The 25,281-nt window shown below is 41.6% G+C and overlaps 2 protein-coding genes across 13 annotated transcripts in view; one reads left to right on the forward strand and one right to left on the reverse strand.

Moving 5' to 3' along the window:
• LOC137426930 (fibulin-5) overlaps positions 1-5,101 on the forward strand; it is a 50,152-nt gene extending 45,051 nt beyond the window's left edge. For all 3 annotated transcript variants that reach the window (XM_068115965.2, XM_068115967.2, XM_068115966.2), the window contains one exon: positions 114-5,101. In XM_068115965.2, coding sequence (XP_067972066.1) covers positions 114-275 — 162 coding nt within the window. In that variant the 3' untranslated portion in view covers positions 276-5,101. The remainder of the gene's footprint in view (positions 1-113) is intronic.
• A 300-nt stretch (positions 5,102-5,401) lies between these two features.
• Positions 5,402-25,281, reverse strand: part of MUS81 (MUS81 structure-specific endonuclease subunit) — a 39,274-nt gene continuing 19,394 nt past the window's right edge. For all 10 annotated transcript variants that reach the window (XM_078778850.1, XM_078778848.1, XM_078778851.1 and 7 more), the window contains 9 exons: positions 24,691-25,179; positions 24,420-24,544; positions 24,183-24,295; positions 19,971-20,087; positions 17,818-17,913; positions 17,572-17,697; positions 15,021-15,124; positions 14,827-14,910; positions 5,402-6,375 (listed from right to left, as the gene is read on the reverse strand). In XM_078778850.1, coding sequence (XP_078634976.1) covers positions 6,309-6,375; positions 14,827-14,910; positions 15,021-15,124; positions 17,572-17,697; positions 17,818-17,913; positions 19,971-20,087; positions 24,183-24,295; positions 24,420-24,544; positions 24,691-25,179 — 1,321 coding nt within the window. In that variant the 3' untranslated portion in view covers positions 5,402-6,308. The remainder of the gene's footprint in view (positions 6,376-14,826; positions 14,911-15,020; positions 15,125-17,571; positions 17,698-17,817; positions 17,914-19,970; positions 20,088-24,182; positions 24,296-24,419; positions 24,545-24,690; positions 25,180-25,281) is intronic.

A 25,281-nucleotide genomic window follows, 5' to 3' on the forward strand; every position in this document is an offset into this window, starting at 1 on the left:
AGTTCCCACTTGTATTTCACTCTTCATTGTTTGAGGACATTTCCATTGATATTCTATACTCGAGTACAGCATGTATTGACCAATTTCCACCCTCCTGCTTACACATTCCGTAGCCCATGGGTGCCTCCAGTGCCATGTTAGTGTTGGTCAAGCCCATCGTCGGACCTCGAGAGATCGTGCTTGACCTGGAGATGATCACCGTAAACCCAAGCCTCAATTACCATGGAACATCTGTAATTCAGTTGTGGATCTTTGTGTCTGCCTTTCCTTTTTAAAACCATCATCGCATCACCACTATAGTGCCTTGTTTCCACTAGCAAGTTTGCGCCACAACATCTAGGTTCCCGTCGGCCTTTCCTTTCACCATGTTGTGCTAGAACCGTTAAAATTCAGTCCGACACGTTATACCGTTACCAAACATACTCCACTTCATTTTGACGGGAGCCACCTAAGGCCCGAACCGCTGAACACGCCCTCATACAAATGATCAGCAAGTTTCATAATTACATATATACAGTACATCTAATTTTCCTCTAAAATAGTGTTCTCCAACCTCAGATTCCCCATAATGGAGACATCACTACCACCATGTGCAAGTGGGACTCTGTGGTATAAAATTGTGCAACTACATTCAGTTTATAACGATTTTCCAAAACACTGTTACTATGAACATCACCCGAGTCAGACTGCAGTCTTTAGTAGACCATGCTGCAATGCCAAGGGCCACTAGGCCTCTGTTGGCTAAAATGGATCGACAAGCTAATTGAAGACGAACCGGATGTTGTGCAATGATTGACATTTTATACTAGCTCATTTCTTTTTGTACACAACAGCAAATAGAGCCGACGTCCACAATCCAGATTAAATTTCCCCGTCCGTCAACCCGGTCCACTAGCGCTTCCTGTTTGTCATAACTTAGCAACCGGCCTTTTATACCCTCATTCAGGGATACTATGCTTCGGATATCGAATTGGCTTACATCCAGAGCTTGGCAGAAGAATACTAGTTATCATCTGTTATTTTTGTTCCTTTTTTATTTCCTAACATTAAGTAATGCTCGCTGAGTTTTAAAAATACAAACACTGCACCCTCCATGGGTATTTGGCCTGCAACAGCCAATTCGCTTCCATTTTGGAACAATCGGAACATTGGGATCTGTTGAAGCCATGGCGTCCCATCACAGTCGTTGGTCTGAATATTTTTGTGTCGCTTTTGTTTGGGCCGATTCTCGTGGCATGGGTATAGCCAGGATTCAGAAATTGAATTAGCTTTACAAACTCCTTAATTGCTAGAATTTGTGAAAACACTGAGGAAGAGTTGGTGTAGCTGGAGACAAACTTTTTTTTAATACTAAATCGGGGCTCATGGAAGAGCGAGGCAACGGGGGGTTAGGTTAATGCACCGACAGTGGGGCAACAAGCAGGTCAACAAATGGACAGGAAAAGAGGGCAACGATCAGGCCGACAAAAGCAAGGACACACAAACCTAACACAAAAACATGCGTAAGCTCAACAAGACGTGCACACACGTTGCATCAACAAATTAACACCAACAACCATCACCGTCAACTGTTATACAGGCCAGTTATCTGGAACAGGTATCCTCAGCTTTCAAAGGTGGCTTCTTAGTAGTATTAAAACCATTTCAAACTAACCGTAGATGCTGTGTAACTTAGGTGAGTCAGAAAGTATCAAATTATATATCTAAAATCGTTATATCTAAAAAGCAATCTATTAACAAAGTAAACCATATGAGGAAGTATGGTTTGCAGGAGGGTAACACTGCATTATTCCCATCAATCAGAACAGATTCTGCAGGTTTTTCATCGTCACGTTGAGAGTTAGAACAGCACTCGGTAGAGCACACCCCTCCGCCAGGCTGAACAGTTTATGTTTTCTATCCCACTGATCTGGATTCGGACCTGAACCAAAGTCTAATCGGCTTGTTCTCGTCACCTAACCAACTCATACACCAAGTTTAGTCATAGCTCGTCCATAACTTTTTTTAATATCCTGCTATGTATCGTTTTTGGCCCTATCTCTCAATGGTGAAGAATCACTTTAAAATTCCAGTAGCCGAATCCGAATCCGGATCTTCACCAAAATCGAATCATTTCATCCTCGTCACATACACTACATCTCTGCCAAATTTCATCCGAATCCGTCCACAACTTTTTGAGATATCTTGTTCACAAACGGACAAACAGACAGACAGACAGGAGTGAAAACATAACCTCCATCCACCTTCAGTGGTGGAGGTAATAAAACTGACAAGACTGCGATGAAATGTAAACTTTTGGTATGCAACCATTTGACTTAATCTACACAAGATTACCCCAATTCCTTTCCAAACTCCAAGCTGCACCATCTGGCCAGCGCTACATAAGAGACCTCGGTATAAATGAAGAAATTGCGTATCCTGTGTTTAGGAGTAATAGATCAAAATAAATTAACATCCAGAAAACAGTGTTCCCTTTAACGCAACAAACAGGCCGAACACTGCATGAAGCAAAATATCCAATTCCTATTTTTCCAATTAAGTGCCCTAAAGTTCAGGACATTCAACCTAAACTTTGCTGACCCTGCACATGCCGCCCCACACACACAAAAACCAAAAAAAAAACTATCTCACCAACGCTGCCCAGCTAGGCCATATGGACCAGTCAACACCACAACTTATTGCATCACAAAAACGTTGCACAACGCTAAGGCTAGTGTGGTGGTGCCAACCATAGCTATTTCGTGCCAGATTACTCACCCTCACCACACCAATATGAAGTTGAAGAACGGTTAACCTCAGAATATATCAGTAATGTGAAACAAACAAATAAAAACAATTTTAAAAAAGTTTCTGTCTGCATCAAAACCGCAGCCCTGGTCAAATTGAACAATCGAGATTATCATTTGACATATTTCATGGGAATACATCATCAAGAACGTTCTGCCAGACTTATCTTGCCATCATTTTGACAGCGGCCCAACGATCGCACGGGAGACTGAGCAAGCCCGAGAATGGAAGATTTCAGATCTGCGTTAATGTTGGGTTTTCACTGTTATTCACAACACTCGGGGAGAAATGAAAAATAAATTCCGTGTCGAGCAACCATTCATTATTCCATTATTATTCCTCCTACTCCCCCTCCTTTTGGCTCCTAGTCCTCATCCTCCTTGTTTTTTTACAAAGTATGTGCAAAATCTCAGGCTACAACCTTTGTGGTGTGGCAAAAGAAAGTTTTGGGTCTCCAGCCACTGTGACTAAAGCTTTAACTGGTCAAAGGAAAGTCCGGTAATACACTAACAGGGAAAACAATCACACATGCGAACGGGGAAAACGGACATTCCATACATGCTCAAATGCAGTTATGCCTTCAGATTTATGAATGCTTGCAAATTCATTTGTAAAGGGGCAAGGTGTCCGTGATCACACTTTTACTATTACAAAGCAAATGGAGGGAATTAATCCAAAACAAGTGATGCGAGGAGGGAGTAAAAGTAGAGGGGAGGAAAGGTGCCGGAAGATATCAAATACAAAGTTAAAAGCGATCGGAGGAAAAGATGACAACAGAGATTGGGATAGAGAGAGGGAGAAAGACAGGAGTCGGTTTCACGTTTTACCCCGCATGCACCAACCGCGAAGCAGGGTTAAGCAATTGGTTCACTCTGTCTGTCTGTAGTCGGTTTATGATGGAAGAACTGCTTCATTTCAATTGAATTGCATGTTATGAACACTATAGAACACGGATCGGAACATAAACCTGCAATTTAGTAGTATTTGCAAATTGTGCGGAATCTCGTTCCGAGCCCGCCTGTGTACAGAGGAGTAAATAAAGTAAATTGTAAGCGGTGAAGCCGCTTCAACATTTGGCTATATCCGTCTGTGAAAAATGAAGAAGAAGCTTTCTAACCCACCATGTTTGATTCTAAAGGGTTCTAAAGGGTAATTATAATGGATTCCAAAGGGTAATTCTAATGGGTAATTCTAAAGGGTTCTAAATGGTAATTCTAGAGGGTTATAAAGGCTAATTTGAAATGGTTCTGAAGGCTAATTCTAAAGGGTACTTCTAGAGGGTTCTAAAGGGCAATTCTAAAGGGTACTTCTAGAGGGTTCTAAAGGGTAATTCTAAAGGGTAATTCTGTAGGGTTCTAAATGGTAATTCTAGAGGGTTCTAAAGGGTAAGTCTAAAGGGTAGTTTTGGAGGGTTCTAGCGGCTAATTCTAGAAAGTTCTAAGGACTAATTCTAGAGGGTTCTAAAGAGTAATTCCAGGGGGTTCTAACGGCTAATTCTAGAGGGTTCTAACGGCTAATTCTAGAGGGTTCTACAGAGTAATTCTAGAGGGTTCTAACGGCTAATTCTAGAGGGTTCTAAAGGCTTTCGTTCCTTTCTAGGCTTTGCCTATTTCGTATTAAAAATGCCAAACTGAAACGCTTCCTTCGGACACGGGTGCGATTTTTTTTAGTCTGTCTATCTGGGAGGGAAACAAAACTGAAAATCATTCCAAACAGGAAGCTAACTGTTTTTAGCGACATCAGGAAGGACACAAGTAACATGCACGAATAACTAATTTGACGTGTTAAATAATGTGGTGCAAAAGACAATGCATCAACTGCAGAAAACTTGTGAAAAATGTCTTGTTTTTTCTACAACCTTCAAAATCTTTATTTTATTTCAATTTTATCATATACTTGAACACTGTCGAACACAAATCACCTGCGTAGCATGTCCCATCCAAAAATCTCCAGTTTAGCAGTACTCGGACAAAATATTACGCCATCTTGACCAATCAAATTTGCCACTCGTGCTCTCGGCGTTGGGGAATATCGAGATTCAGCCAAAATTGTGGATCGTAGGAAATATAGATCGTGTTCGGAAACGCAAAGCAAGAGTTGAAAAGACCCTTCCCATGTTCTTTTTTTCAAGACTACGTGGGGTAAGGTGTTCTATGAGCACTCGAGTTAGACTAGTGGTAGGCCACACTACACTGCCATTATGATTACAAGATGCAAGTGCTTGATAAGGGCTGAAACAAAGTATGATCAAATATAAGGAGTAAGTCAAAACCATCGATGTTTGATAATAAAGATTTTTTCTTTTAAACACAAAGATGTACAGTCTGAACGTTACATGCCTTCGCCCTGTCTACGTCTACATACACGTCTAAGTGAAAATACAAGTGCCTGTAGGGCAATAGCCAGAGTTGAAGAAATGTGACTTTCTTGCCCTAAAGGAAAAGCTACGTTACAAAATAATCGAGAAAAAAAAAAACCCGCTGCAATCAAAAACCACAAGAACCACTTGTATTCTCCGATAGAGGCGAAATGCTTTAAAATGTCACTTGTAGTACATGTACACCAACGTGTTGTATCACAAAAACTATGAATAAAATACAACCCGCATCAAAGGTTCATGGATTTCCAAATCGTTGTGCTTTATTTGTGAGAAGTAAGATTGCAGGTGTATTTCAATAGAAATAACAACTATTTAGGACATGGTGTGATATCATCTGCCTCAAGTTTACACCTTGCCAGCAAGGATGCGAACCTCAGTTCCGTCTCGGCCTAACGATGACTCGGAGAAAGCTCGGAACATACTAGTGGAGACAAGGCATTACTCTCCTGCCGTGCCTTTCTTTACGGCTGCTACAGCGCCAAACAACACGGATAAAACCTTGTTTAACCACTCCGTACATGCTGTTGACTGAGGTGCAAGAAGGAAAAATATTCAGAAAATTTATTGTGGTTTTCATCAACCAAAATAAAATTAAACATTTTCCTGTACTTTTGTTGTTCCCATCAAGCACCACCCCATCAGTTAAGCATGCAGCTTTTGGGACCCACAAACATCAGGTGCTGTTGGTGGTGCCCCCGTTGCTTTGCTTGATCCTTTTTTTTTGTTACGTTAAAATGTGTATCTTAAAATTTGACATTTACAGATATAAACATGCAACCGCAGCAAAATAGAGCTTCTATAGTTTAAAAATATATCAGCAGTGTGTGCTTACAGAGAAATAGTTTACTTCTCCATAAATATCTCCAGAATACAATATTTGTACAGTTTTTTACATTTACTGAAAAACATCATCAATAATAAATTCATGATAATTCTGACCGTATATCTCGTGTGGATTACAGTTTACTGAGAGTGGAGGCATGATAAAAGAGGATGGACACGTTTCCCAAATCCCACGAAACAGCATATCCAAATACTCAGATAGGACAGCATTGGGTTAACGATTTGTCCAACCAAATCCATTACCGAATGAAGGATTACTCCATGCTTCCAGTGAACCCGACTTTTTGGGGGATGCATTTCAGGTCAGTGGGCCAGTGGCACAGTAAGTACCGGCTATGAGCTTCGCAAGCGATGGTCCCAACTTCCTGGAATAAAAGAAGTTATGAAGCAAAGTTTTTATTGAGAGGAATTATCTCAAACTCATGGTCCGTAGACCCATCAGCAGGGATCCGTAGGTCAAAAACAAACACATAACAGCCTCACCGTGCCACCGAATGATACGCTGTGATTTGCTGCATGTCAGAAGCACCCATTCGTGTTTGGCTGTGGTTAGTTCTGCTTGTATCGTAATTTTGTCACAGTGATAGTAGAATGTTATTATGAAAGTGGTATGTTATTATGAAAGTGGTATGTTATTATGAAAGTGGTATGTTATTATGAAAGTGGTATGTTATTATGAAAGTGGTATGTTATTATGAAAGTGGTATGTTATTATGAAAGTGGTATGTTATTATGAAAGTGGTATGTTATTATGAAAGTGGTATGTTATTATGAAAGTGGTATGTTATTATGAAAGTGGTATGTTATTATGAAAGTGGTATGTTATTATGAAAGTGGTATGTTATTATGAAAGTGGTATGTTATTATGAAAGTGGTATGTTATTATGAAAGTGGTACGTCATTATGAAAGTGGTACGTCATTATGAAAGTGGTACGTCATTATGAAAGTGGTACGTCATTATGAAAGTGGTACGTCATTATGAAAGTGGTACGTCATTATGAAAGTGGTACGTTATTATGAAAGTGGTATGTCATTATGAAAGTGGTATGTTATTATGAAAGTGGTATGTTATTATGAAAGTGGTATGTCATTATGAAAGTGGTATGTCATTATGAAAGTGGTATGTTATTATGAAAGTGGTGTTATTATGAAAGTGGTATGTTATTATGAAAGTGGTATGTTATTATGAAAGTGGTATGTTATTATGAAAGTGGTAAGTCATTATGAAAGTGGTATGTCATTATGAAAGTGGTATGTTGTTATGAAAGTGGTATGTCATTATGAAAGTGGTATATCATTATGAAAGTGGTATGTCATTATGAAAGTGGTATGTCATTATGAAAGTGGTATGTCATTATGAAAGTGGTATGTCATTATGAAAGTGGTATGTCATTATGAAAGTGGTATGTCATTATGAAAGTGGTATGTCATTATGAACGTGGTATGTTATTATGAAAGTGGTATGTTATTATGAAAGTGGTATGTTATTATGAAAGTGGTATGCCATTATGAAATTGGTATGTTATTATGAAAGTGGTATGTTATTATGAAAGTGGTATGTCATTATGAAAGTGGTATGTTATTATGAAAGTGGTATGTTATTATGAAAGTGGTATGTTATTATGAAAGTGGTATGTTATTATGAAAGTAGTATGTCATTATGAAAGTGGTATGTTATTATGAAAGTGGTATGTTATTATGAAAGTGGTATGTTATTATGAAAGTGGTATGTTATTATGAAAGTGGTATGTTATTATGAAAGTGGTATGTTATTATGAAAGTGGTATGTCATTATGAAAGTGGTATGTCATTAAGAAAGTGGTAGGTCATTATGAAAGTGGTATGTTATTATGAAAGTGGTATGTTATTATGAAAGTGGTATGTTATTATGAAAGTGGTATATTATTATGAAAGTGGTATGTTATTATGAAAGTGGTGTTATTATGAAAGTGGTAAGTGGTATGTTATTCTGAAAGTGGTATGTCATTATGAAAGTGGTATGTAATTATGAAAGTGGTATGTTATTATGAAAGTGGTGTTATTATGAAAGTGGTATGTTATTATGAAAGTGGTATGTTATTCTGAAAGTGGTATGTTATTATGAAAGTGGTATGTCATTATGAAAGTGGTATGTCATTATGAAAGTGGTGTGTCATTATGAAAGTGGTATGTTATTATGAAAGTGGTATGTTATTATGAAAGTGGTATGTTATTATGAAAGTGGTATGTCATTATGAAAGTGGTATGTCATTATGAAAGTGGTATGTCATTATGAAAGTGGTATGTCATTATGAAAGTGGTATGTTATTATGAAAGTGGTATGTTATTATGAAAGTGGTATGTTATTATGAAAGTGGTATGTTATTATGAAAGTGGTATGTTATTATGAAAGTGGTATGTTATTATGAAAGTGATGTTATTATGAAAGTGGTATGTTATTATGAAAGTGGTATGTCATTATGAAAGTGGTATGTCATTATGAAAGTGGTATGTCATTATGAAAGTGGTATGTTATTATGAAAGTGGTATGTTATTATGAAAGTGGTATGTTATTATGAAAGTGGTATGTTATTATGAAAGTGGTATGTTATTATGAAAGTGGTATGTTATTATGAAAGTGGTATGTTATTATGAAAGTGGTATGTTATTATGAAAGTGGTGTTATTATGAAAGTGGTATGTTATTATGAAAGTGGTGTTATTATGAAAGTGGTAAGTGGTATGTTATTCTGAAAGTGGTATGTCATTATGAAAGTAGTATGTAATTATGAAACTGGTATGTTATTATGAAAGTGGCATGTTATTATGAAAGTGGTATGTTATTATGAAAGTGGTGTTATTATGAAAGTGGTATGTCATTATAAAAGTGGTATGTTATTATGAAAGTGGTATGTCATTATGAAAGTGGTATGTCATTATGAAAGTGGTATGTCATTATGAAAGTGGTATGTCATTATGAAAGTGGTATGTTATTATGAAAGTGGTATGTTATTATGAAAGTGGTATGTTATTATGAAAGTGGTATGTTATTATGAAAGTGGTATGTTATTATGAAAGTGGTATGTCATTATGAAAGTGGTATGTCATTATGAAAGTGGTATGTTATTATGAAAGTGGTATGTTATTATGAAAGTGGTATGTTATTATGAAAGTGGTATGTTATTATGAAAGTGGTATGTTATTATGAAAGTGGTATGTTATTATGAAAGTGGTATGTTATTATGAAAGTGGTATGTTATTATGAAAGTGGTATGTTATTATGAAAGTGGTATGTTATTATGAAAGTGGTATGTTATTATGAAAGTGGTATGTTATTATGAAAGTGGTGTGTTATTATGAAAGTGGTGTGTTATTATGAAAGTGGTGTGTTATTATGAAAGTGGTATGTTATTATGAAAGTGGTATGTTATTATGAAAGTGGTGTGTTATTATGAAAGTGGTGTGTTATTATGAAAGTGGTATGTCATTATGAAAGTGGTATGTCATTATGAAAGTGGTATGTTATTATGAAAGTGGTATGTTATTATGAAAGTGGTATGTTATTATGAAAGTGGTATGTTATTATGAAAGTGATGTTATTATGAAAGTGGTATGTTATTATGAAAGTGGTATGTTATTATGAAAGTGGTGTGTTATTATGAAAGTGGTATGTCATTATGAAAGTGGTATGTCATTATGAAAGTGGTATGTCATTATGAAAGTGGTATGTTATTATGAAAGTGGTATGTTATTATGAAAGTGGTATGTTATTATGAAAGTGGTATGTTATTATGAAAGTGGTATGTTATTATGAAAGTGAAAAGTTATTGTTGCGGTTTTGAGAACCCTCCACTTTGTAAATATTTGTAATAATCCCTTATAAATAATCCCCTGTAAATATCCCCATTTTCTAATGTTAAACGAGAGCACCCTAGATAGGCCACGAGCAACACGTAGGACACAATAGGATCTTCTTTAGTTATTTCATTAGTATGTGTTTCAGGTAAGGATCTGTTCCCAATAGTTTGACTCTGCGTTGCATTAATCAAATAACCTAGCCCCCTTCTCAAATTCCCATCCTATTCATTTGGCGGCTTTACCCTCTCCAAATTATATGGCGCGTCTCTGCTAGCCGCAGCGCCCATCTAAAGACGCCATAAGCCACGTGGCAGAGATGGAGAAGAAGGGGGAGGAGTTACCCAAGCGCCAGGAACGAAGGCGTAGCCCCTCAACGCACCATCAAGGGGCGGACCGGTGAGCGCTCGCGACCGATCAGGGCCGAGGCAAGCTCACCGGTGGGCGTATCCTAAAACCAGGCGGCTTAATACGCGATCGGCCAATATAAGCGGCCGCGTGGGTCTACTTCGAGAGTTGGTTGGGAGTTGGAAGTCGGACCGAAGGAGAGTGACAGGGTCGAGCCACCAGAGGCAAGTCGAAGAGAGAGAGAGAGAGAGGGTCGGTCCGCTACCGCGACAATATTGGCCGCACTGCTTGCCGGGTTTCACCTCGAACCCAACGCGTGGAGTGGAGCGTGACCCTGGAGCCGGACCTCAACGCTGAACCACCTGCCCGAACCTCGACGCCTACCAGCTACCTGGACCCTTCGCCTCCTACCATACCTGCCATCCCATCCTTTCGTGTAAGTGTGTTTGTTCTGTCCTGGGCGTGTTAATTAAGAGTGTCTAAGCTTGCCCGATGTCCTTTTATTTCCTCTTCTTGTATATTCTTGCCCTTTCGTTTCCTCTTTAATCATTCCTGTATAATAAATCATAGTTGTTCTTCCTACTTTTGGTTTCCTCTCCATCCGGTCGCTTTAGTCTTTTCCCAATTGAATACCTGTGGCACGATATAGGAACCGATCAGAATCGGGTTAGTCAACCGCTAACGGCTCGGACCTGGGATTGCTAAAACCGCTCGGCAATTTCCATCTTGTCTGGGTCCGAGCAGGGAAATATATCCCTGCTTTGCGGAGGGATTGGCAAGGGTATCTGGGAACCCATTGACCAATCACCCTGGCCAATCTCACCCCGCAGAGGAGCGTGTAATTTCCAGGACTGGGGGAAATCGGCCAGTGTAAAAGACAAGGGGATTAACCCCCCCCCCCCCCCCTTGGTAAGGGGAGCGCCGACCCCCGGATCCGCAACATTATTATGAAAGTGGTATGTTATTATGAAAGTGGTATGTTATTATGAAAGTGGTATGTTATTATGAAAGTGGTATGTCATTATGAAGGTGGTATGTCATTATGAAAGTGGTATGTCATTAAGAAAGTGGTATGTCATTAAGAAAGTGGTAGGTCATTATGAAAGTGGTATGTTATTATGAAAGTGGTATGTTATTATGAAAGTGGTATGTTATTATGAAAGTGGTATGTTATTATGAAAGTGGTATGTTATTATGAAAGTGGTATATTATTATGAAAGTGGTATGTTATTATGAAAGTGGTGTTATTATGAAAGTGGTAAGTGGAATGTTATTCTGAAAGTGGTATGTCATTATGAAAGTGGTATGTTATTATGAAAGTGGTATGTTATTATGAAAGTGGTATGTTATTATGAAAGTGGTATGTTATTATGAAAGTGGTGTTATTATGAAAGTGGTAAGTGGTATGTTATTCTGAAAGTGGTATGTCATTATAAAAGTGGTATGTTATTATGAAAGTGGTATGTTATTATGAAAGTGGTATATTATTATGAAAGTGGTATGTTATTATGAAAGTGGTGTTATTATGAAAGTGGTAAGTGGAATGTTATTCTGAAAGTGGTATGTCATTATGAAAGTGGTATGTTATTATGAAAGTGGTAAGTTATTATAAAAGTGATATGTTATTATAAAACTGGTATGTTATTATAAAAGTGGTATGTCATTACGAAAGTGGTATGTCATTATGAAAGTGGTATGTCCAATTAGAATGTGAGTACATCTATAAAGTATGTACTATTATAATGTGAGTACATCTATAAATTATGTGCTATTAGAATGTGAGTACGTCTATAAAGTATGTACAATTATTAGAATACGTCTATAAAGTATGTACAATTAGAATGTGAGTACATCTACAAAGTATATATTATTACAATGCAAGTATGTCTATAAAGTATGTACAATTAGAATGTGAGTACAGTCACGTGAAAAAGTAAATACACCCCATGTAAAGTTTTGACTTTTTCAACATATTTCAACATACAGCTATTTGATCTTCATTTCAACAATATTGATAGATAAAGATGATATAATATAACAAATATCATGAAACATTTACATTTTGTCGTACATTGTATAATTTAAATAAACAAATGCAAATTTCGCATGTGGAAAAAGTAAGTACACCCCTACATTTATCACCACTTCAAATACCTAAAATTAGAATCTGGTGCACCAGCTCAGGTGCAAATGATTAGAACATCGTTCGAGAAGATCTTGGAGGAACCTGTCTTATTTAAACCTCAGACGTTTAGTTTGGTTTTCTCTTTGTTGTTGAAGTGTGCGGTGTCAACATGCCTAGATTAAAAGAGCTCTCTGAGGCCTTCAGAAAGAAGGTTATAGATGCCTACGAGTCTGGGAAGGGATTTAAAAAGATCTCCAAACAATTTGAAATCAATCATTCGACTGTCCGGAAGATCATCTACAAGTGCAGAAGATTCCGAACACTCTGCCAACTTGTTCAGGCCAGGCCGCCCCAGCAAGTTCAGCCCGAGAGCAGACCGCAAGATGCTGAAAGAAGTCTCTAAGAACCCCAGAATGTCATCACGGGACCGACAGGTAGCTCTTGCCACTGTTGATGTCAAAGTGCACGAGTCTACCATTGGAAAGAGGCTGCACAAATTTGATCTACATGGGAGGTGTGCCAGGAGGAAACATTTGCTGTCCAGAAAGAACATCAGGGCAAGACTAAAGTTTGCCAATGAACACCGAGGCAAAGACCGGCACTTCTGGAACAATATGCTCTGGACAGATGAGTCAAAGGTAGAGCTATTTGGCCACAGTACCAGAAGACATGTTTGGCAAAAACCAAAGACAGCATTTGACCACAAGAACCTGATACCAACTGTAAAGCATGGTGGTGGAAATATTATGGTTTGGGGCAGCTTTGCTGCATCAGGGCCTGGGCAGCTCACCATCATAGAATCCACGATGAATTCTTCATTGTACCAGAGGGTGCTTGAGGATAATGTGAGGCCATCTGTCGGAAAGTTGAAGCTCAACCGAAGGTGGACCTTGCAACATGACAATGACCTTAAACATACCAGTAAATCCACCAAGGAATGGCTGAAAAGAAAGAAATGGAGGGTTCTGGAATGGCCAAGTCAAAGCCCGGTCCTAAATCCCATCGAGATGTTGTGGGGGGATTTGAAACGAGCTGTGCATGCAATTGTGCATGCTGTGCAACAATTTTTTGTTGAATAAATTATTGAAAAATCAATCTTCCATTGTTTTTTGTTCAATTAGATCACCTTTATCTATAGATACTGTTTAAATGAAGATCAAATATTGATATGTCCACATTTGTTAAAAAGATAAAAAAACATTTCATGGGGTGTACTTACTTTTTCACATGCGAAATTTGCATTTATGTTTATTTAAATTATACAATGGACTACAAAATGTAAATGTTTCATATTTGTTATATTATATCACCTTTATCTAACAATATTGTTGAAATGAAGATCAAATAGCTGTATGTTGAAATATGTTGAAAAAGTCAAAACTTTACATGGGGTGTACTTACTTTTTCACGTGACTATGTCAATAAAGTATGAACAATTAGAATGTGAGTACGTCTATAAAGTATATACTTTACAATGTTAGTATGTCTATAAAGTATGTACTATTACAAAGTGAGTACATCTATAAAATACGCACTATAAAACCACACAAAACAAGTCTGGGTGAGGGTACGCAATCTTTGCTCGTTCTAATTCAGGTATGCAGCCAAAATGAGAGCATGATGCAGCCAGTACATGGTATTCCAACGTTTCTATCTTTCCATAACCATCCCCCAATGAGGATGCTTTGGGACATTGTGGATGGAGATGATAACTCCCACAATGTTGGACAGGTCGACGGATACTCTGTTGGTGATGAATGTTGTGAAATCATCAGCTAATTAATCGAAAGACTCATTTACACCCTGAGATAACGTTGGTTGACCTGCATCAGCGCCAACAACAGACCAAAATGGCAATAAGCAGCTGCTTCCATTCACTTTCCATTTGTCGACAGAGAAGATAACAATTTCATGCAATTTGCTCAATTAAAGCGAACTCAACAAGAATCCAAATAAATAATATATGCAATTATTAATTTGAATCAATGTTATTATATTGCACAAATACTGTAAATGTTTGTGAACAATAAAATTCAATCACAACGAAGGGCTTTAAATGAACTGACAGCACAGCTCAGATGTCACATACTTGTCTTTGAGCCGTCTAGTCTGGGTTTGAATCGACATAACTGGTGCTTTGCAGGCAGGGCCTTGCATCGAAGACCATCCATCGATAAGACATCAATCAAGCCAGGTCGTCTGTCCACTAGCATTCGCTGGTAGACATGAAACAACCCATGGAGTCTTTTGCAAGCATAGGCCATTGTGTACTTATCCTACCAGGGCCGAGTTCCAAATTCAGAGAAGAAAAATGAAATCCTCAAAAGGAATTTGAAAAAGCTCCTCAAAGTGCAAAGTGTTTGATTTCACGCAAACTGAATGCCTCACCGCAAGTCAGGAAGAAAAAAACCCAGAAAAGATCCAGAGAACAAGATGAGTATCAAAATATGCATTGTTGCACTACGGTACTTTAACAAACATTGACCGAAAAAAAAAATCCTTAACTTGCCTTTGTAACTTTCCGAACTTGATTGAAGAAAGTAGATTTGCTCTCTCCTCATCAGAGCGGCATTGCTCAAATGCCTCAATGAGGCTGAAACAACATAAAATAAACGATGCGTCGCCGAACAACATTGACCATGAGCACAGATTACCGACGGATTGAGCGAGACCGATATCGAATCTGTTTGCTCGTACCCTCACCTGCAAGGGGTCGGGAACCTTTCCAAAATGGCCACTGCCTTATCACCACTGAGGCCTTGAAACTGCAGCAGCTGGCGAGCGAAAACCTCCCTCACCGTCTGTGCCTGGCGAGACATCAAACAAACCCTTCAGAAATTTTCCTAGTCTGGTGAAAAAGGCCTCGCGGGTTTGCACAGTGAATGGCAAAGTCAAATGGCCGAGTCAAATCAAGCGTCGTTCCTCGGTCATTTCCTGCGTCACTGAAAGTGGATGGAGGTTATGTTTTCAACCCTGTCTGTCTGTCAGTTTGTTTGTCTGTGAGCGGGATATCTTAAAAGGTTTTTGATTGAACGATTTTGGTGAAGATCTGAATCCAGATCCGGATACAAGCAAATTTTAATTTTTTCATGATTCTTCATCATTGAGTGGTAGGGCCAAAAAACAATATATGACAAGATAGTTCAAAAAGTTATGGACGACTTATGAAAAAAGAAAACTAGGTGGACGAGTTGGTTAGGTGACAAGAACAAGCCGATTCAATTTTGGTTTGGGTCCCTTTGGGGGTTGACTCAGCCTGTCATCCTTCCGAGGTCGGCAAATTGAGTACCAGCTTGCTGGGATGAATGATCCCGGTGTGTACCCCGGTTTAGAATAGGTACACCGTATCCCTGCGCATCGTAAGAGGCGACTAAGGGTTGGCGTCAGGAAGGGCATCCGGCCATAAAAACTGCCTCAAAAAGGGAACCATGATTGACATGGGGCCCGCAAGGCTAACCCCCGCTCTAGCGGGGAAAAATGGCCTTAAAACGATCATTCATTCATTCATTTTCCCTAACCAGATCCGGCCTATCAGTGGGATACAAAACGTAAACTCGGGGGCGATCGACCATTGAGAGATAGGGCAAAAAACAACACATAGCACGATATCTCAAAATGTTGGCGACGGATTCGGATGAAACTTGGTGACAGGTTGGGTGTGTGACAAGGAAGAATCGATTCATTTTTGGTGAAAAGCCGGACCTGGATCCGGATACGATAATTATTTAATTTTTAAGTGATTCTTAAAAATCGAGGCCAAAAAATCGATATGTAGCATGATATTTCAAAAAGTTATGGATGATTTATTACAAATCTTGGAGATGAGTTGGGAAGGTGACAAGAACAAGCCAATTAGCTTTTGGTTCAGGTCTGAATGCAGATCCAATCAATCAGTGGGTTACAAAATGTAAACTGTTCAGCCTGGTGGAGGTATGCTCTTTACCGAGTGCTGCTCTTGTTTTCATATGTATTAATGTGTATATAACCAAAAATGTGGTCTCGGAATGTGGGCTCACACGATATTCCTCATACGACAGCTGATGTTTACCGCAGCGTTCAACATGGAACTGATTTGTACCATTAAGTTTCTTCCCACAGTTAATACATGATGATTAACAGCCCCCCCCCCCCCCCTTCAAATCTCCCTCCTCATTCCTCCCCTTCAAATCTCCCTCCTCACCCCTCCCCTTCAAATCTCCCTCCACACCCCTCCCCTTCAAATTTCTCCCCTCACTCCTCCCCTTCAAATTCCCTCCTCACCCTTCCCCTTCAAATATCCCCTTCTCACCCCTCCCCTTCAAATCTCCCTCCTCACTCCTCCTCTTCAAATCCCCCTCCTCACTCCTCCTCTTCAAATCTCCCCCCTCACCCCTCCCCTTCAAATCTCCCTCCTCACCCTTCCCCTTCAAATCTCCCTCCTCACCCCTCCCCTTCAAATCTCCCTCCTCCCCCTTCAAATCTCCCTCCTCACCCCTCCCCTTCAAATCTCCCTCCTCCCCTTCAAATCTCCCTCCTCCCCCTTCAAATCTCCCTCCTCACCCCTCCCCTTCAAATCTCCCTCCTCACCCCTCCCCTTCAAATCTCCCTCCTCACCCCTCCCCTTCAAATCTCCCTCCTCCCCCTTCAAATCTCCCTCCTCACCCCTCCCCTTCAAATCTCCCTCCTCACCCTTCCCCTTCAAAACTCCCCCCTCACTCCTCCCCTTCAAATCTCCCTCCTCACCCCTCCCCTTCAAATCTCCCTCCTCACCCCTCCCCTTCAAATCTCCCTCCTCACCCCTCCCCTTCAAATCTCCCTCCTCACCCCTCCCCTTCAAATCTCCCTCCTCACCCCTCCCCTTCAAATCTCCCTCCTCACCCCTCCCCTTCAAATCTCCCTCCTCACCCCTCCCCTTCAAATCTCCCTCCTCACCCCTCCCCTTCAAATCTCCCTCCTCACCCCTCCCCTTCAAATCTCCCTCCTCCCCCTTCAAATCTCCCTCCTCACCCCTCCCCTTCAAATCTCCCTCCTCACCCCTCCCCTTCAAATCTCCCTCCTCACCCTTCCCCTTCAAAACTCCCCCCTCACTCCTCCCCTTCAAATCTCCCTCCTCACCCCTCCCCTTCAAATCTCCCTCCTCACCCCTCCCCTTCAAAACTCCCCCCTCACCCTTCCCCGCACTTGAAACTGTTCAGCTGTGTGGAAATATGTGCTCTACTGAGTGCCGTTCTAGTTTGGGGATAGCACCACAGGAGGAAAAACAATAAGATTGCACCTTATTTTTGGCAGATTCGTGATTGAACTCTGTGAAGTTAAGCAAAAAGTGACCATCGTCTTCTCGTACTCCTTGAAAGGTGAGCGTCTCCTTCTGTTGCTTTGGAATGCTCCAAAGAACCTTACCCTGCGAGAAGAATGGGATGGCGTTTCAGGAAACATTTCAATCTTTACACCGGAATAAAACAGACTGACAATTGGTAGGTCCAGGGATGACAGCACCATACGCACCGTTTTCAAAACTCACCGAGAAACGCCTTTGCAGGTGCCGAGTCATGATGGTGAGGTAGGCGGCTGAACCACGGATGTCATGTGTACGTTTTATGATGAACCCATCCACCACCTGATCCACACACACGTAGTTGATGAGCTACATACGAGGAGTACTCATAAAGTCCTGCAAAACGAAATACTCACAATAGTCCAAGAAACATCAATGTTTACTTTTCAATTGAATGAATGAATGAATGAAAAAGAATGAATGATCGTTTTAAGGCCATTTTCCCCCGCTAAAGCGGGGGTTAGCCTAGCAGGCCCCATGACAATCATGGTGCCCTGTTTGAGGCAATGTTTTTATGGCCGGATGCCCTTCCTGGCGCCAACCCTTAGTCGCCTCTTACGATGCACAGGGATACGGTGTACCTATTCTAAACCGGGGTACACACCGGGAATTTTCAATTGACGAGAAAATATTTATTCTTACCAATTCATACCTACTTGGACTTGCAAAAACACTAATTCAGCCAAATAAAACGCACTGCCTTACGAAAGCCTCCCTCGATTACTGTTCGAGGATGTTAGGCCTATCCGCCACGTTTGCCAAATGTGCGCTGGCAAGAGCGAGCTGTCGTGTAGAGCAGTCACTATAGAGAGAAACAAGTATTTAACCACTCAAAACACACACACACACACACACACACACACACACACACACACACACACACACACACACACACACACACACACACACACACACACACACACACACACACACACGCACGCACGCACGCACACACCTTGGGTTATTGAGTATTCCATTCAGTGAACTTTATGAATTTGAGGGAGGGGTGTGTGTGGGAGGGGAGATGGGAAGATTTAGAGAAATAAATGGATAAGGTGGAGCTGCAGAAAGAAAGGATGCTGAGAAGCGGAGCACAGGCTGTATTGAAAAAAAGTAAAGAAGCAGATGAAGAAGATTCATCAAGGATGTTATTTAAGGTGAAACAGAGAGCATGTTTAAAACGGACTTGTTAATAGTCAAGGCGTTTTTAAAAAAACGGAGGGGTGGAAGCAACATGAAGAAAATAAACTTCAATTAACCCGTCAGCCATTTATGTGGAAGCAGCTCCATCTCGTCGTCCATAATTCACTGTGAAACATGCGACCTCAGAGAATTGGTCCAGCCAATCGTGGACAAGAGGAGGCCGGTTCCAAACGAAAATCACCGGGGAATTCACCGAAGATGTATTTGCTGCTTAATAATGGGGCACGGTTTTGTTTTCCGTTAAATATAAAACTAGAACGGGCACTCGGTAGAGCGCATACCTTCGCCGCAGCTACTGTTCTGTACTTGGCATGGGAGTGTAGGGAACAGAACAGCGAACAGTTTGGTGCTGATTTCATGCAAATCGGATAAGAATTGACCGAGTTATGACAAAAAACGCACATTTTGCAAGGTCGTGACCCCCCTGACCTTTGACCCCCAACCGCTAACAAGGGTAATGTCTTCACTGGGTCATGTCGTATATCACAAGATCGGGCATTGAATTCTGAACATTTTGGCATTAGTTGCATGCCAATTGGATAAAAATTGACCGCGCTATGGTAAAAATACGATTTTGACCTTTTCGTGACCTTGACCTTGACCTTTGACCCGATTGCTCCCAAAATCTAATCAAATGTGTCCCGTATAATAACCAATCATCCCACCAAATTTCATGCAATTCGGTTGAATACTTTTTGAGTTATGCGAATAACATACACACACACACACACACAGACATACAAATAAATACACAGCGATCAAAACATAACCTTCCGCTTTTGCGAAGGTAAAAACCACCTTTAGAGGCCATTTTTCCCCGCAAGCGGGGGTTGGCCTTTTTCGGGAACCGTGGTTGTTGTTGTTTTTCGGTCCCCTTTTTGAAGCAATGTTTTACGGCCGGATGCCCTTCCTGACACCAACCCTTTTTGCCGCCTTTAACGACAAAGAGTGTAAATTTCCGTTGAAGGGTGTAAATTCAAACGGTCGATAATGATGCGATGAAGAACTCCGGTTTCATGAAATTTTAAGCGCGTCACATTAAGCAGCGGCTGACACACGGATAATCGTACAAATACAGAAAGGTATTCCCACAATTCCCCCAATTGAACACAATACAGCTAACTTTCGAGGCTCACCTGTGTATTCACAATGGCTTGCTGCAGCGTCGTTTCCGGAATGCTCATGTGTTGCACGGAGCCATGGTCTTCCACCAGGTAGATACAGTTACCAAGTCCACATTTCTTGAGACGAAACTTCACGAGGAGAATGTCATGCAAACCAAGTGCCATGTTGTTAATCAAGTATCGGAATCCAAATCAATCAGACAATCTCATGTCCCTACCCAAGATCTTTTATACCCCCATTAACTCTAATGCAACTCTCTTACGTGCAGGATTCCTCTACTCCGCACTGATTTACTCGCTTGCTACATCCACCTGCATCACCCCACCGTCGGCACGTTGTCATTTTCCCCTCAGTTTCATAACTCTTCCACAAGTCGAGATTTCTTGTATAAATACAAATATACTGGAATACAACGAAAAAAGGAACATCCAACCAAAAATCGTATGAACACCTACCCCACCAGTTTAAACCAAAGAGCAGACAAAGTCTCAGGAGCCATTCCGTCCACCACCCAATGGACTTCCTCAGCAGTCCAGGAGCACTAGGCATTCGGCTTGAACATGGAAATAAATAGTACCAAGCTAATTGTTTCAGACTGGTTGCAAAGTACCCGATGACCATTTTGTGTGCAGCCTGTGGCTGCTGGTTTGCCTCATCACAAGGAGCGTGGCCGTGCCGCTGACGCAGTGCCCCCTGCTGGTTAGGGCAGGAATTTGGAATTTGTTCATGGTGCCGGCGAATACTCACCTACTCTTCGCGAATGACTCGGTGGGATCTTTAAAGTCCACCGACTAATGCCGGCAGACGGGATGCCCGTTTGAAGTCCATCCGAGGGACAGCGCACACATCGATGAATAGTACCCAACCAGAACAACATGTCAAAAGTCCCCGTGATTCGTGGCATTCAAACAAAATTGAAAATCATTCCAAACAGGAAGCTTACTGTTTTTACGGACGTCATGATGGACGCATACAACAGGCAGGAATAACTATTGTAACATGTTAGATAGGGTGATGTAATAGCTGGTGGAGAAAACGGTGGTAAAACCCGGGATGTATATATATATATATATATATATATATATATGCTTTTAAATATTTATTTAAATTTAATTATATATTTATGGACTGGTTAACACAAATCACCTTCATATACTTCCAAAAACCATGTAATATATAGATATATAGCATGAGAGGGCATAGCATGTGTTTGTGTGCATACTGAGCGAGGAAGAGGAAGTCAATATGGCTATGTACGATGCAGATACAATGTTAGTAGGGCTTGATTCACCTAATAAATTAACATGGGACGTTAACACAATAACCCCCTCATTGCCTCCACCACCACCATCATCATCATCATCATCTCCATATCGTCGCCATTGCATTATTGGATCCAGTTTATCATCATTATTATTAAAGGTAAGTTTCATGATCTGAAAAACTGAAGAAAATAAACTGCATTTTTTTTCTTCATCCAGGAAAATGAGGCAGGTGTTGGCTTAACGGTTGAGGTGGCTGGCTTAAGATCTTAGGGTCTTGAGTTTGAGCCCCTGTTGTGCAGTCATCCTTCTGAGGTCGGAAAAATGAGTACCGGCTTACTGGAAACAGGGGGCATGCATCAGCGGCACAGCCACGTTTCCAGCAATGATGCAACCAGCAGCCACATGCTGCATATGAAATAATAATAAAAAAATACTTTTTTGGACATAAAGTTGAAGTCCTGAACCCAATATTCCCCAATACCCCCCTAAGTTTGTGGATTTGCGGTTCACGGGGATTCTCAAGAACGTAACCCCCATGAACGGCAAGACCCTCCTGTATATAGCTGAACACTGTGTGGGTATCGAGTTCTATGAACCATCTAGTTCTGTAATTTTGTAGTTTGCAAATTGGATGAAACCAACATATCTGCAGAAGTGCAGTTCTTCGCAGCTTCGTGTAAAAACAAATGGTGGAAGAGCCTCTAGTCATCGAATGAAGGGAATAAGACCATTGCTTTATTTGAGCTCACTGGCTGCACGCCGGTCTTTATGCTGCTCCGACGTTTTTGAGTGCACTGCTGAAAACATCTCCAATGCGTTGCGGATAGGGACACATCATGGGAATGTATGCACGCATTTTGTCAGTGTGCTGACAGTGACCCATCATCCCACCGGATGTTTTTGACAGCCGGACAAGGTCCGGCATGATGGTTTGATCAGATAATACTGCATCCCAGAACTTGTCTGATCGCTAAATTCTTAGTGAACTGAGTGCACTCCTCTGCAGGCATCTTGTGTGGAAGTTCCATAATTTGTTGGCTGCACAAATGGACTGCTCACTTGGCATAAGCAAGATGTCCTGCTGCATGGGAATGAGACAGCATATGATGTATACAGCAAATTTGAATTTTCAAGTTACCTGTTCTCTCAGCCCATGTGAATATACGCATGAAATACACTTAAGAGTACTGAATTCAGAGACTTGTGGTCCTGCTGATGCTGGCATCTCATTCACATAATTCAGAGAAAATGTTACTAACTTGTTTGACATACTCTTTGTGAACCATTTTGACGAAGAGTTTGTCAAACTCTTTAGCTCACCACCATTAACCCAATCACAACTCAAGGTGCCGCTCCCAAACGTGATATTCCCAGTGGAACCCATGTATGATATGAGTAAGTGGAAGCCACCATGTCGAATGAAAAGGTTTTCAAATTCCTCTGCTGCTGTGCGACAATACCCGCTGCTGCTGCCACAATCTCTGCTGCTGTCACAATCTCTGCTGCTGTCACAATCTCTGCTGCTGTCACAATCTCTGCTGCTGTCACAATCTCTGCTGCTGTCACAATCTCTGCTGCTGTCACAATCTCTGCTGCTGTCACAATCTCTGCTGCTGCCAAAATCTCTGCTGCTGCCAAAATCTCTGCTGCTGCTGCTGCCACAATCTCTGCTGCTGCTGCTGCCACAATCTCTGCTGCTGCTGCTGCCACAATCTCTGCTGCTGCTGCCACAATCTCTGCTGCTGCTGCCACAATCTCTGCTGCTGCTGCCAAAATCTCTGCTGCTGCTGCTGCTGCTGCTGCTACTGCTGCCACAATCTCTGCTGCTGCTGCTGCCACAATCTCTGCTGCTGCTGCTGCCACAATCTCTGCTGCTGCTGCTGCCACAATCTCTGCTGCTGCTGCCACAATCTCTGCTGCTGCTGCTGCCCCAATCTCTGCTGCTGCTGCTGCCACAATCTCTGCTGCTGCTGCTGCCACAATCTCTGCTGCTGCTGCTGCTGCCACAATCTCTGCTGCTGCTGCTGCTGCCACAATCTCTGCTTCTGCGGCTGCCACAATCTCCGCTGCTGCTGCTGCTGCTGCTGCCACAATCTCTGCTGCTGCTGCTGCTGCTGCCACAATCTCTGCTTCTACGGCTGCCACAATCTCCGCTGCTGCGGCTGCCACAATCTCCGCTGCTGCTGCCACAATCTCTGCAACTGCTGGCACAATCTCTGCTGCTGCTGCTGCTGCCACAATCCCTACCACAACTTTGGTACATCACGGGTGGTGAAGGTTGTGGTCAAGTTTCATCGCAATAGTGTGTGTAGTTTCAGAGAAAAAGCAAATTCCTATTTTGGGGGGGGGGGGGGGGGGGGTCAAATTTGGATCCACTTTGACCTATGGTGAACCACCTTATACCCCGATTTTTTTTAATGCCGTGAACAAACTTTATTCACAACACAACAAATATCATTTGTGCCAAGTTTGGTCACAATCCCATCAGCGGTTTCGGAGAAGTTGTAAGTCTTTACGGACTGACGGACGACGCGCCATCGCACAAGCTCACCGAAACTATGTTCCAGGTGAGCTAACTATATGTAATTTTAGCAATTTTGTTTTGGTCAGAAGGAACAAACACAACTCATCCACCAAGTTTTGTCTGAATCGGTCCACATCTTTTTGAGATATCGTGCTATATATAGATTCCGGCCCTATCTCTCAATGGTGAAGAATCACTTTATAAATCCTAGTATCTGGATCGGGATATTCACCAAAATCTAATAAATTTGTCTTTGTTACAAAACCAATCTGTCCACCACGTTTCGTCTGAATCCGTCCATAACTTTTTGAGTTATCCTGCTCACAGACAGACAAACAGGGGTGAAAATATAACCTACGTCCATCTTCGATGGGGGAGGTAACTCGACCTTTGTTTCAATAATTATAATAAGATATATCACAGGGTGCTCAGACCTTTTGCTCCCTGAAGCGCCCATCAATGATGCTTCCACAGAGGTCATCCATTCTCTTCCTTTCCACGACATAGTCCAGAACTAGTTCAAGGCTGCTGGGAACCTCCAACTGACCTACAGGTAACAAACAACAGAGCGGGTAAGATAAACTATTTTGGAAAAATAAATTCTGGCTCTAAAATGACAAAAAAGCAGCTGTCGCTTCCACGGCAAAATGGGAGTGAATCCTGCAAGTCACCAGGAAGTGGCTGAACACGCTGCTTTGCCACCCACAAGAAGTCTCCAACACTCAGTTTACGGACGTCAAACGTAACGCCATTACGTTTCAGCTCATTCACGAGTTCCTTCTTTCGGGAGCTGTTTCTGCACAACACAAGAGCAGTGTCCAAGCAAAGCATGTTGGACAGTATCAAAAGTAAAAGCACGCACGTGGTTAATTTGATATTTCAACAAAATGCAATAAATGTATTGAGATTAAATTTCAAAGCGTGAATATGCAAAGCTCGCACCCTGTGGTTTCAATAACATCGACACAAAGAATGATGTCATATTCTCCTGGTTTTAATGAAACTGCTGAGTTGAAGGAAATCAAAGAGGCTTGGGATCCAGCAAAGGCACCGTCCCGCTGGGATCCAGCAAAGGCGCCGTCCCGCTGGGATCCAGGAAAGGCGCCGTCCCGCTGGGATCCAGCAAAGGCGCCGTCCCGCTGGGATCCAGGAAAGGCGCCGTCCCGCTGGGATCCAGGAAAGGCGCCGTCCCGCTGGGATCCAGGAAAGGCGCCGTCCCGCTGGGATCCAGGAAAGGCGCCGTCCCGCTGGGATCCAGCAAAGGCGCCGTCCCGCTGGGATCCAGCAAAGGCGCCGTCCCGCTGGGATCCAGGAAAGTCGCCGTCCCGCTGGGATCCAGCAAAGGTGCCCTCCCGTTGGGATGCAGCACAATGGGCAGAAAAAGGTAGATCTTCCTCCAGCACTTCGACATCTCCCATTGCACAAATTTTTCTGCAAACACATGCACAGGTTTTCTTTTTCCGGTCACACCATGAAAAATATCTGTGCAAGTTTAATGTTCGTCATTACAAATTCAGAAAGCAGAATCCCAAG

The sequence above is a fragment of the Myxine glutinosa genome, chromosome 5, assembly GCF_964187855.1.
Source record: "Myxine glutinosa chromosome 5, kmMyxGlut1.1, whole genome shotgun sequence".
Lineage (NCBI taxonomy): Eukaryota > Metazoa > Chordata > Myxini > Myxiniformes > Myxinidae > Myxine > Myxine glutinosa.